The sequence below is a fragment of the Heterocephalus glaber genome, unplaced genomic scaffold, assembly GCF_053883595.1.
Source record: "Heterocephalus glaber isolate CG9 unplaced genomic scaffold, H.glaber_assembly_v1.0 deba00001461, whole genome shotgun sequence".
Lineage (NCBI taxonomy): Eukaryota > Metazoa > Chordata > Mammalia > Rodentia > Bathyergidae > Heterocephalus > Heterocephalus glaber.
In genome coordinates, this window is record NW_028258308.1 from 38711920 (window position 1) to 38724670 (window position 12751).

The 12751-nt window shown below is 38.7% G+C and overlaps 1 protein-coding gene and 1 pseudogene across 1 annotated transcript in view; one reads left to right on the forward strand and one right to left on the reverse strand.

Moving 5' to 3' along the window:
• Kcnu1 (potassium calcium-activated channel subfamily U member 1) overlaps window positions 1–12751 on the forward strand; it is a 161559-nt gene that overhangs the window by 34895 nt on the left and 113913 nt on the right. The window contains exons 8-10 of the mRNA XM_021236895.2: window positions 31–201; window positions 1103–1194; window positions 3651–3761. Of these exons, the coding sequence (XP_021092554.2) occupies window positions 31–201; window positions 1103–1194; window positions 3651–3761 (374 nt within the window). The remainder of the gene's footprint in view (window positions 1–30; window positions 202–1102; window positions 1195–3650; window positions 3762–12751) is intronic.
• Window positions 9469–11658, reverse strand: LOC101715624 (SMAD family member 1 pseudogene; annotated as a pseudogene).

Genomic DNA, 12751 nt, shown 5'->3' on the forward strand with positions numbered 1-12751 from the left:
CAGAGATCTTTCCTTTCTCTCTGTGTACAGGTGGAGAATTCTGGTGATCCCTGGCTCAAAGGCAGAAACGCACAGAATATATCCTATTTCGATTCCATGTACCTGGTCATAGCAACAATGTCAACTGTTGGCTTTGGAGATGTAGTGGCCAAGACATCTCTCGGACGGACCTTCATTATGTTCTTCACCCTGGGGAGTTTGGTAAAGAATAATTTAAATATTTTTTGAATATAGCTACATAAGCTAAAAGACCATTTGATTAATGGTGAGAGATAAAACAGTTTGGGTTTGGGAATGAATGTTGCCTCATTCAGTGTAAGCACCATATGAAAATGCAAAGATGAGTAGATCCCTTGTTTTCTAATTGCATTCCCCAGAACCCGTGGCACAATGTCTTGGTGTTCAGGGATGAAAGATGGTAGATAAAAGGAGCAGACTTTCCTTATTAGCCTCTGCAATGATTCCTGCAAATGTATCTTCCTTTATCTTTGCCCATAAATTAGCCTTCTTGTAAAGAGAAAGAACATTTGAGATTTGATCTGAAGAAAGTTCCATCTTGTCCACCACTAATGGGTAAGAACTGTACATCAGCATATAATTCCAGATAAATGAGGACTGTGCTGAATTGAGGAGTGTAGCGAGGGCAAAGGAAGCCTCGTTTTCTTTAGTGACTTTTATTTCAGTCCTTTAAAAGCCATAATAGAGTTCTCTATCTACCTTTCTTCTAATCTCCTGTCTGCCAGTTATATCCTTTCATTTAAGTCATTATTTTTTCTCACACTCTGGAATGTCCCGAGGCCCAAATGGTGTAAAGTCAGAGGCAGAAGGAAGTCAGCAGTCACTAAGGGACAAAACTGGTAGGGAAGCTGCCTTACTACTTGCCTTTGCCTTTATTAATTGAATGTTGAAAAACATTTTATTAAATTTTAACACAATCTAGACACTAAAGTAAGGAAGAAAATTGGTCTTCCTTTTAAAATTCAGTTCATAACTCCTGCTAGATGAGAGAAAGTTATATGCATCTTCTTTCTTCATTTAAGTCTGGGAATTGAGGATATCTTCTGTCAAAATAACAAGACCTGGGGTTTGCTGACCATTTTAGGTTCTATTTGCAAACTACGTCCCTGAAATGCTGGAACTTTTTGCTAACAAGAGGAACTATATCAATTCCTATGAAGTAGTCAAAGGAAAGAAGTAAGTAACTTTTTAAACACAATTTAAGCAGATTAAGATATGCTATAAATCACATATCTCATTGTAGGTGTCTGTTGCCTGGCCAAGTTATGGAACCTAAGGTTAATTGCTAGCAAGCTCCTTCATTTACTAAAGAACTCTGTGCTAGAATAAATGTGATGCAAACATATTTTCTACTTACTACAAACTACTGTAGAGGTCCTTGTAAGAGCATTAAATCAAGTATTTCAACCTAAATAACAAGAAGAGAGACATAGAGGGAGGGAGGGAGGGAGAGAGAGAAGAGGAGAGGAGAGGAGAGAGAGAAGAGAGATTCTCCAAAAACAATATTTAAATGAGAAAAGCAGCAGAGCTTTGCAGGGGGAATACATGCCATAGTTAAGTACAACACATTCAAGAAGGTAAAGGCGAAAGATATTTTAAGGCAATAATTATTCCTTGGCTACAAGGAATAATAACATAGGTAGTATCTATGTGAGAGTAGACAGTTGCTGGGCAGACATCCTTGCATAAGTAGTGTATGTGTGTGTAAAATTGCCCTTGCCTTTGTACAAGTTGTGGTCTGGTGGGGTCTTTTGTGATGCTTATTGTCATCCATAACTACATGAGAAACCCTTCCTGCATCCCTTCTAGGCTGGCTTGCTTGCTTCCTTTTTCTTTCTCTAATAGACCTGTGTGACTGCCTTTCAATTCTGATAACACTCAGAATTAAAATGACAGATTATGTTGTAATTCACTGTCAATAAGTACTATTGGGCATGGTAGTATTTCTACATCCCTTGTCATTGACTATTCTCATATCTATTATTTATTTTCATCATGTGGGTAACATTGATAACATTTCATAGTGGATTAAGTTAAGCCATGATTCAAGTTTAAAATGATTAATATAGTGAAGCTGTCTTACGTAAAACTGCCCAAAACCATTTGGAGCTCATTTTTTGGTCAAAGATTTGCTATAGTGGGGAGCAATGTCTACTTTCTTCTATAATGCCTCTCAGACCATTGATTTCACCCAAGCTTTAGTCATTTATTCCCAGAAGGGAAATGGAAGTGGAAGTGTTTTATCTTATTTTCCCATAGATTCATGTTATCTCACCTACCATTATGTCTTTTTGCATCTCAGAAGAAAAGAACAGATTGAAGATCTTAAATTTGATGTGATTCTTTTTTATTTAGTCTCCAGAGGAAAGAGGCACTATGTAGATAAAGTCCTTTGGGGCACTCTCTTAGCACAGTTGTTAAAAAATATGATGAAGTTGTACAGAGAGGAAAGGAAAAATGATGAAATTAATGAAAAAATAAATATACTGAGAACAGTAAAATGAAGTACAAAAGCCAAAGTCTAACCCCATTTATCTCAGGAAAGGTATGTAGGGCACATAATGATCAGCCAATCTGGTCTGAAAATTTTAAGGTTAAGTTTTCAGTCTTCTTAAATGAGTAATAGTGGAAAAAATACTGTCTCTTTTTTTTTTTTTTTTTTTTTTTGGTACCAGGGATCGAACTTGGGTCCTTGCGCCTGTGCAGCAGGCGGTGAAACCACTGAGCTAAATCCCCAGCCGAATACTGTCTTTAAATGTATAAAATCTAAGAAAATTGTCAGAAAGAAAGAAATTTGTCAGAAAACATCGATTCCTGTCTTAGCTGTCTCTTCATAGTATTAACTTGTCTTGTAACTACTAGATCATTTTAGATGTGGAGGATAAACTGAAGCAATCTAGAATGTAGTTGGTGCTACCTCAGCCCTAATATCTGGCTAGGGAAAATGGATTGCATTATTCTCAGTCTCAGTTTCTTAATAAAAAATAAATGCCTATATTAGCTAATCAAGAATCAAGTGAAAAAAATCAAGTGGAAAATCTGTTTTAAGTTGTAAATAATCATTACAAACCTAGCAATAATGACTGCATTCATGCAAAGCTATGTGTATAACACCTGGGCACATGGACTTGAGCTAGAAGCCTACAGAAATCTGACACTTTTTGTACATTGGGGATGCAGTATTTAGTGCTTCTATAGTTAAATACCACATTTATTTACAAACAAGATTAAGCTAATTGTCCATCTTTAAAACTGGACAAGAAGATATACTCAGTCCTCTCTGCATCTGTGGGTTCAACCAATTGTAGCTAGAAAATATTTGGGAAAAAATTGCATCTGAAATGAACTTGCACAGACTTGTTCTCCTTGTCATTATTCCTTAAGTAGACAGTATCGCAAATATTTACATAGGATTTTAATTGTATTAGGAATTAGAAGTAATCTAGAGATAATTTAAAATATACAGAAGTATATGCATGATTTAGGTGCAAATACTATGCCATTTAATAAGGGTACTTGAGCATCTGCAGATTTGGCTGTCCTTGTGGGTCTTGGAGTACATTCTCCACAGAAACTACAGGACCTTTACATGTGTTCCTCAGATAATCCACCTTCCTGATCTTGCTGCCCAGGTTCATTGTGGTCTGTGGAAATATCACTGTTGACAGCGTGACTGCTTTCCTGAGAAACTTCCTACACCACAAGTCAGGGAAGATCAACACTGAGATTGTGTTCCTGGGAGAGTAAGTGTGTGGCTTATGGGTTCCAAACTGATACTTGAAATATGTGTGAATAATTTTCATTGAAGAAAATTACTCTATTATATTCATAAAAACTTTTAGAGATAATAATAGATAAAAAAGAAGAAGAAAAGCAATCTCATGTCCAGAGTTAACCTATACAAATACAATATATCGTGCCAGTTGTTTTTCTGAGGTGCAATCAAAATATATAGTGAATGTTGAAATTTTAAAAATTTGTATTTCTTTCTGCATAAAATTTGAGTTTTCTGTATACAAAATGTGTTCAATATATACATCGAATGTTTAGATTTTTTAAATATAACTTGTTATTAAGGTGTCTTATTACACACTTTTATGAAGTATGATAAAAAGTATAGCGAATACAGCAGTCGCATGTAATCTAACAGAAAGACAGCCTCCTAAAAACATTATGGTGTGTCCTTATCTACCTTATTCACCAGCTCAGGGGCCTATGTGACTCCTGATTCTCCCCTGAATAAAAATGACCATGAAAGGTAAACATCTTTAATCAATTCAGGACATTGGGGCAGCCATGACAACACAACTAAAGATGCTCACGAAAGCTAACTTACAGAATTCAGAAAGTACAACGAAGGGCAGAATAAGTGTGTTCATAGCAAAGATGAATGATTTCAAGAGGATGAATGGCATTATGTCTTTTACTGTAACATTTTTTAAAAAATTTTATTTTATTGGTACATTTTAGGTATACAATATAATGACATTCATCACTGGAAATCTGCACCCTTACATAATCTCTCTTGGTTCTTATTGTTCCCCTTCACTTGCCCTCCCTTTAACCCCTCTATCCCTCCCTATTTACAAAGACTTTGTTTCCATTTTTTCATTTTCTCATATTAATTCCATTCCCTTCTTTCCTTTCCCCCACCCCTCCCACTCCCCTTTCCCCTTTGCCCCTTTTCTTCCTATTTCACATTATCTATTATACCTTTTAGTGTTTATTTACACTTTCAGTTTCTCACACTAGAGAAACTATCTGGTATTTACACATGTGTGTCCTATTTATTTCACATAAGAGTATCGCCTCATTGTGCATCCATTTAGCTATAAATGTCTCTAATTTCTCATTTTTTATGGCTGAGTAGGACTCCATTTTATAAAAAAAACACATTTTCTTTATCCAGTCTCCAGTTGATGGGGATTTGGGTTGTTTCTAAGTTTTAGCTATCACAAACTGTGCTGCTATGAACATGGGTGCACATATATCACTGTGGTGTGATTCTTTTAATTGTTTGGGGAAGATCCCCACCAGGGGAATAGCGGGGTCAAATGGGACTTTCAGTCCTAGTTCTTTGAGGTATCTCCATACTGATTTCCACAGTGGTTGCACCAGTCTACACTCCCACCAGCAGTAGAACAGGGTTCCTTTCTCCCCACATCCCCAACAAAATTTGTTACTGGTTGATTACATGATAGCAGCCATTCTTTCTGGAGTGAGGTGGAATCTCAGCGTTTTTTTTTCATTTGCATCTCTTGAATGACCAGTGATGTTGAACATTTTTTCATGTGCTTATTTGCTATTTCTAATTCTTTGTCTGAGAAATGTCTATTCATTTCAGATGCCCATTTTTGGATTGGGTCTTTAAATTTGGGAGGTCTGATTTTTTAAAGTTCTTTATAGATTCAAGATAGTAGACCTTTGTCTGAGGAACAGCAGGTGAAGATTTTTTTCCCATATTTTGGGTTGTCACTTCACACTGCTGGTGATTTCCCTTGCTGTTTAGAAGCTTTTTAATAAGAAGAGGTCCCACTTGTTGATTGTTTGTGCTAGTTCACGGGCAACTGAGGGTTTTTTTCAAAAAATCTTTTCCTATGCTAATGTCTTCAAGAGTCCTACCTAACCTCTGTTCCAGCCAGTTCAGTGTTTCTATTTTAATATTTAGATCTTTAATCCATTTTGATTTTAGTTTAATGCATGGTGAGAGATATAGGTCTAGTTTTAATATTTGGCAAGTTGAAACCCAATTTTTCCAGTACCATTTATTAAAGAGGCTCCCTTTCCTCCAGTGAGGATGGTTGGCTCCTTTGTCAAAGATAAGGTGGCTGGGTGTGTCTGGAGTTGTTTCTGCATCTTCTAGTCTGTTCCACTGGTCCTCAGGTCTGTTTCTTTGCCAGGACCATGCTGTTTTTATCACAGTAGCTTTGTAATATAGTTGCAGGTTGGGGATTATGATACCCCCTGCCATGTCTCTGTTGCCTAGAATTGCTTTTGCTATTCTAAGTCTCTTCTTGTTCCAAATGAATTTTTGAAATGTTTTCTCAAGGTCCATGAAGTATGCTGCTGGGATTTCAATTGGGATTGCATTGACTCTATATAGCAGTTTTGGAAGTATGGCCATTTTCCCTATATTGATCCTTCCTACCCAGGAGCAGGGGAAGTCTTTCCATTTTCTGATATCGTCCTCAATCCCTCTTTTCATAATGCTATAATTTTCAGGGAAGAGGTCTTCAATTTCTTTCGTTAGGTTGATTCTTAGGTATTTCAGTTTTTTGGATGCTATTGTGAAAGGAATTATTTCCCCTATTTCTGTCTCAATAAGTCTGTTGTTCATGTAGAGGAAAGTTGTTGACTTTTGTGTGTTGACCTTGTATCCAGCTACTCTACTGAATTTGATTATTAAGTCTAGAAGACTTTTGGTGGAGTTCTTGGGGTCTTCTATATAGAGTATCATGTCATCTGCAAATAATGACAATTTGACTTCTTCATTTCCTATCTTTATCCCTTTTATTTCTTTCTCTTGTCTAATTGCCATGTAGCTAATGTTTCCAAAACTATATTGAACAAGAGTGGCGATAGTGTACATCCTTGCCTTGTTCCTGATTTTAGAGTGAAGGATTTCAGTTTTTGACCATTTAGTATGATATTGGCTGTTGGTTTTTCATAGATGGCTCTTATCAGATTGAGGTAGAGAACATCTATGCCAATTTTTTGTAGGGTTTTTTATCATAAATGCATATTAGATTTTGTCAAATGCTTTTTCTGCATCTATGGAGATAGTCATATGGTTTTTGTCCTTGCCTTTATTGATATAGTGTATATGTTGAAGCATCCCTGCATCCCAGACATGAATCCCACTTGGTCAGGGTGTATGATCTTCTTGCTGATCTTTTGCATTCTATTTGCCAGTATCTTATTAAGGATTTTTGCATCTATGTTCATTAGTGATATTGGCCTATAGTTCTCTTTTTTGGTTGGGTCTTTCTCTGCTTTGGGGATCAAAGTGATGGTTGATTCCAAAAATGAATTTGGGAGTATTGCTTCCCTTTCAATTCCATTGAAGAGTTTAGACAGTGGTGGCAGTAGTTCTTCTCTAAATGTCTAATAGAATTCAGTAGTGAAGCCATCAGGACCTGGGATTTTCTTAGTTGGTAAGTTTTTAATTATGTTTTCAATTTCATTGATTGATATTGGGTTGTTTAGAATTTTTAGGTCTTCTTCGTTCGACTTTGGTAATTCTTATGTGTCTAGGAATCTGTCCATTTCTTCTGTGTTTTCCATCTTATTGGCATGTGGGCTCTTGAAGTAGGTATTGATGATCCTCTGGATTTCTGGTGAGTCCATTGTATTTTCACTCTTTCATTCCTAATTGCATGGATTTGGGCCTTTTCTTTCCTTTTTCTGATAAGGTTGGCTAAGGGTTTTTTGATTTTGTTTATTCTTTTTGAAGAACCAACTCTTGGCTTCCTTGATTTTTTGTATCATCCTCTTAGTCTCCATTGAATTGATTTCTGCTCTGATCTTTATAATTTCCTCCTTTGTATGAGCTTCGGGTTTGTCCTGTTCTTTTTCTAGAAGCTTGAGGTTCAGCATCAGGTTGTTTAATTGGGCTTGCTCTGTTCTCATAATATTAGTTTTCACTGCTATGAATTTCCCTGGTAAGACTGCTTTCATTGTGTCCTATAGATTCCTGTATGTTCTATTATCATTGTCATTTAATTGAAGGAATTGTCTGATTTTTTTAAAATTTCCTCTGTGTCCCTGGTTATTCAGAAGTGTGTTGTTCAATTTCCATGTGTTTATGAAATTTTTGCAGTTTCTTTTGCTATGGATCTCCAATTTCATTGCACTATGGTCTGATAATTTACAGGGGATAACTTCTACTCCTTTGCACTTACCTAAATATGTTCTATGAGCAAGTATGAGCTTCATTTTGGAGAATGACTTGCATGCAGCTGAAAAGAATGTGCATTCTGATTTTGTAGGGTGAAACACTCTGTAAACATGTTAAGTTCATTCGTTCAAGAGTTTGATTGAGTTCTAGTATTTCGTTGCTTGTTTTTTGTCTACTTGATCAATCTATTTGTGACAGCAGGGTATTGAGGTCCTCCACTACTATTATATTAGTGCTTATATGATTTTTCATGTCCATTAGTATTTGTTTTATATAGTTGGGCACACTAGTGTTTGTTGCATAGATATTTATGATTGTCATCTCTTCCTCTTGGATTCTTCCCTTTACAAGGGTGTACTGTCCTTCTTCGTATCTCTTAATCAGTGTTGGTCTGAAATCTACTTCATCTGCAAAAAGAGAATAGCTACTCCTGCTTTTTTTCAGGTTCCTACCACATGGAGTATTGTTTTCCATCCTTTAACTTTCAGTCTATGAGTTTCCTTTTGAATGAATTGTGTTTCTTATATGCAGCAAATTATTGCATTTTGCTTCTTGACCCATTCTGCCAGTCTATTTCTTTTGATTGGTGAATTGAGACCATTAATGTTGATGGTTATAACTGATACGTATTGGCTTATCATTGTCATAACTTTTTCTTTTTGTTGGATTCTCCCCCTTTACATTTAATTTCTTATTGCACCTGATGGATTCATTTTGCTGTGCTTCCTGGGGTTGTGATCCTCATTATCTTTTCCTAGGATATTGTGTAACATTTTTTGGATTGCTGGTTTGGTATTCATGAAGTTCCTAAGGTGCTCTTTGTCATGAAAGTATCTTATTTCTCCATCAATTTTGAAAGATAGTTTTGCAGGGTACATCAATCTGTGTTGGAGGCTGTTTTACTTTAGGGCTTTGAATACTTCACTTCAAACTCTTCTTGTCTTGAGTGTTTGCATTGAAAAGTCTGCTGTGATTCTGATGGGCTTTCCTTTGTATGTGATTTGTTTCTTTTCTCTAACTGCTTGTAGAATTTTGTTCTTCTGTTGGGTTTCTGGAATCTTAACAATTATATGCCTATGTGTAGAATTTTTTTGATCAAGGCTAGTTGGAGTCCTGGATATCTCACTTATCATATGTCAAGTTCTTTTCCCCTGCTTGGGAAGTTTTCTGCCATCACTTCTGTGAACAGTTTTTTTATGTCATCTGCACTCTCTCCTGTTTCTTCGTTGACTCCAATCAGTCTTATGTTATTCTTCTTTGCATCGTCTAGCAGCTGCTGGATTGATTTCTCATGGTCCCTTACAGTTTTAAAGCAATTTTTCTTTTGCTGGTCACTAATTGCAATCTTATCGTCTGTATCTGAAATTCTGTCCTCACATTGGCTCATTCTGCTGCATAGACTTTCTTTTTTTTTTTTCTTTTTTTTTAAACCAAACTAAGCAATAATGACAGGTTTATTTAAAATTTCCAGTAGAGAAAACCCACTACTTTTGGAATAGAAGTACTCATGTATGAGAGCATTAAGTGAATATAAAAGATTAACAGAAGAAAAAAACTAAACATAGTACAAAAAAATTTTAAAAAGTTTGAAACGAGTTTAAACAGGGATGTTCTTCAAATCCTCCAAATATTTAACAGAGTTACTAGGTTTGGCAAACAATTCACTTGAAAATTAAAGCCTATTTCTGTAAACGCCATAAAAACCGCTTATTAAATTCAAGCACTCAGTACGATTGGTATTGAAATATACAGTCAGTCAATTTCAGTATGGCAGGAATTACTGGTTTACTCTCACCGTTATATGAATTAACCAGCTATATAACTACCTTTTGGAGAGGATGGAATAGAAGAATGGCAAAAAACAAAACAAAACAAAAAGGTAGGATAAAATCTCTAAAAAAAAATGGAAACACAGCAAAATTCAGACATCAGTTTAAGGCAACAAACTGAAGTTTTACAGCATATTCTACATTTGCAGTTGTCATTTCCCTCTCCCCCCACCCTCCTCAAATATTCCTAAATTCGCTAGTCTAATCAATTCTTAACTTCCAAATATTCTGTACATACATATTTAGCAAAGAGCATATGCCTAACATTATTCTGACAGCAGTATGGTCAGCATACAATTTTAGAAAGATTACTGTGTATATCATAAAGATTAACCTTTACTTAAAAAAAAAACCCATTACTGAACAAATAGTTTTAAAATATTACGAAAACCCATGAAAAATCTCACCATAGGCTCTAAACCTGATAAAAACACACTTCAGAAAGACTATTAATGCTAAACTTCCGCCAAATGATGACCTTAAAGTGCCAAACACAAAAGCATCTCTTAGGACCATTTTTCTAATGATAATTTGTCCTTGGCTTGGCTATCTCTTCTTTAACTATACACAACATCCTGCTAAAAGTCTGCATTTTAGTTGATTTTACAACAGAATATTGCAACGTAAACCAAACAGGTTCTTGATATCAACAGTATGTTACCAAGGTTTTTAAATTTCTGAATCCAACTGTTGGTCACAGAGGTCAAGTATTATCAAGGCTCCTTTGTCAGCTCTCCATCGTGTCTGACTCATCCATCCTTCAAGTACATGCAAGACTCAATAGTTTCCAAGAGGCAGAAGCCTGAGGCCATTTAAGACACTGATGAAATAAGATTGTGAGGTGAACCCATCTGGGTGAGAACTTTATCCAGCCACTGGAGTGGGCCATGCAGGTGTATCTCAAACCAGCAGGGGGTGCTCGCAACGTCCTGGCGATGGCATTCTGCTCCCCAGCCCTTCACAAAACTCATGTGTATAGTGCACATTTTTGTGAGCTCATAGACTGTTTTGAAACCATGGTTCACAGACTGTGCGAATAACTGAGCAAATTCTTGGTTGTTAAAAATTTTTAAACTACATCCACTAGGGATTTTGCAAACAGTAGTGGGATGAAATCCATGATGGTAGTTGCAGTTCTGACTCTGCACAAAGATGCTACTGTCACTGAGGCATTCAGCATATACCTCCCCTCCAACATAATAAAGATGAACTCCTTTTCCAATGTGCCGCCTGCTGTTTTCGATAGTGGAATTCCGGTTAACATTGGAGAGCAGCCCAAGGCAGAAACGGTTCTTATCGCTGGAAGGATCGGTGAAGCCATCCACCAACACGCTTGTGGAGCAGGCATGGAATGCTTCACCCACACGGTTATTGAGCTCATAGTAGACAATAGAACACCAATGTTTTGGTTCCTCATAAGCAACTGCCTGAACATCTCCTCTGTTGATTTCAGAGGGCAGTGAAGGCGCCATCATATTTGTGTCCATTGGCTGAGAACCATCCTGAGCCATGGGGTCTTCAGGAGGCAGGTAGGCAGGTGGAGGTGTATCAGCTGGCATCTGGAAGGGGCTGCCTCGGTCTGACCTGGTAGGAGAGTGAGGGTAGGTGCTGCTGCTGCTTCCGGGAGAGTTTGCGTAACTGCTGTTGGGAGAATGAGGAAATGGGTGGCTGTTGGGATGCTGGAAAGAATCCGGAAAGTTGGCGTTGAGTGGCATGTGAGGCTCATTTTGTCCCAAGGTATGGAACTGAGCTAGGAGGCTGTGCTGAGGATTATATTCGCTGTGTCTTGAAACCAGCACTGGAGGAAGAACAGGGCTTTCTACTCACTTATAGTGGTAGGGGTTGATGCAGACCTCCTTCTGCCTGGAACCAAAAGGAAATTCGCAGCACTCCAGTGGTTTTAGTTCATGGTGGCTCTGAAGATCAGGCCAGTGCCACACATGGCAGTAAATGAAGTGAGGCAGTCCCTTCCGGTGGGAGACCTGCAGCCTGCCATCCAACGAGCGGGGAATGGTGACACAGTTACTTGGTTGCCCTGGGCAGCTCAAAGCCTTTTCAAGTTCCTCCATGGCACCTTTCTTTTTCTTCAGTTTTTTCACCAAAGCATCAACAGCTTTCTCTGCCCGTTTTTCTTCTTCATCACCCTGTTTCCACCCAAGAAGTCTCTTCACAGCTGGGCTTGTGAAGGAAAATAAACCTGTCACATTCATAATGGTACTAGTTATAAACTCCTCAGACATGTGAAACAAAGGGTCTCCAAACGAAAAAGGACAGCAGGAGAGGCGTCAGTTATTTACATAGGCTTCTCTTTAGCTCCTTAGTCTCGAGTCCTGTAAACTAGAAATTACCATTTTAGTCTTCTGTAAAGTAACCCAGAGTTAGCACGGAAAAACGATGCTTTCCAGGAGATGGTTCTGAAGCAGGCCTGGATTTTCAGAAGGAAAGCACCTTCCTGGTTATTTTGCATGGTGTATTTTTTTTAAATCGCATATGTAAAGACAGGGTGCAGAGTAAAGGAACAGTTGCTCCACGGTGAGCTCACGAAATCGCAAGTGAGGCCATCGGATCCGGTCAAGGGAAAGGAATAAGCCACTCCAGGAGACGCAGGGGGTGTAGGCGGAAGAGGGGGAAAAAACTATGCGCCGCCACCGCCAAACCTTTGAATAAATTAGAGGGAATTTCGGTGCGAACTTTCCTTGACCTCGACCCCCAAGAGGCTGCTCGGGGCACAGAAAGGAACCCGTGAGGGACTCCGAGGGGCCCGGGGCGCCGATGTCCCCTCGCGGAGACCCCCGCAACCCCCCGCGGAAAGGGCAGCGCGGGCCGCGTGGCTAGGATTCCCGCACGGGCCGGCGCGGGACGCGGGCCGGCGCGGGACGCGGGCCGGCGCGGGACGCGGGCCGGCGCGGGACGCGGGCCGGCGCGGGACGCGGGCCGGCGCGGGACGCGGGCCGGCGCGGGACGCGGGCCGGCGCGGGACGCGGGCCGCGCGCACGCCCTCGTTGGG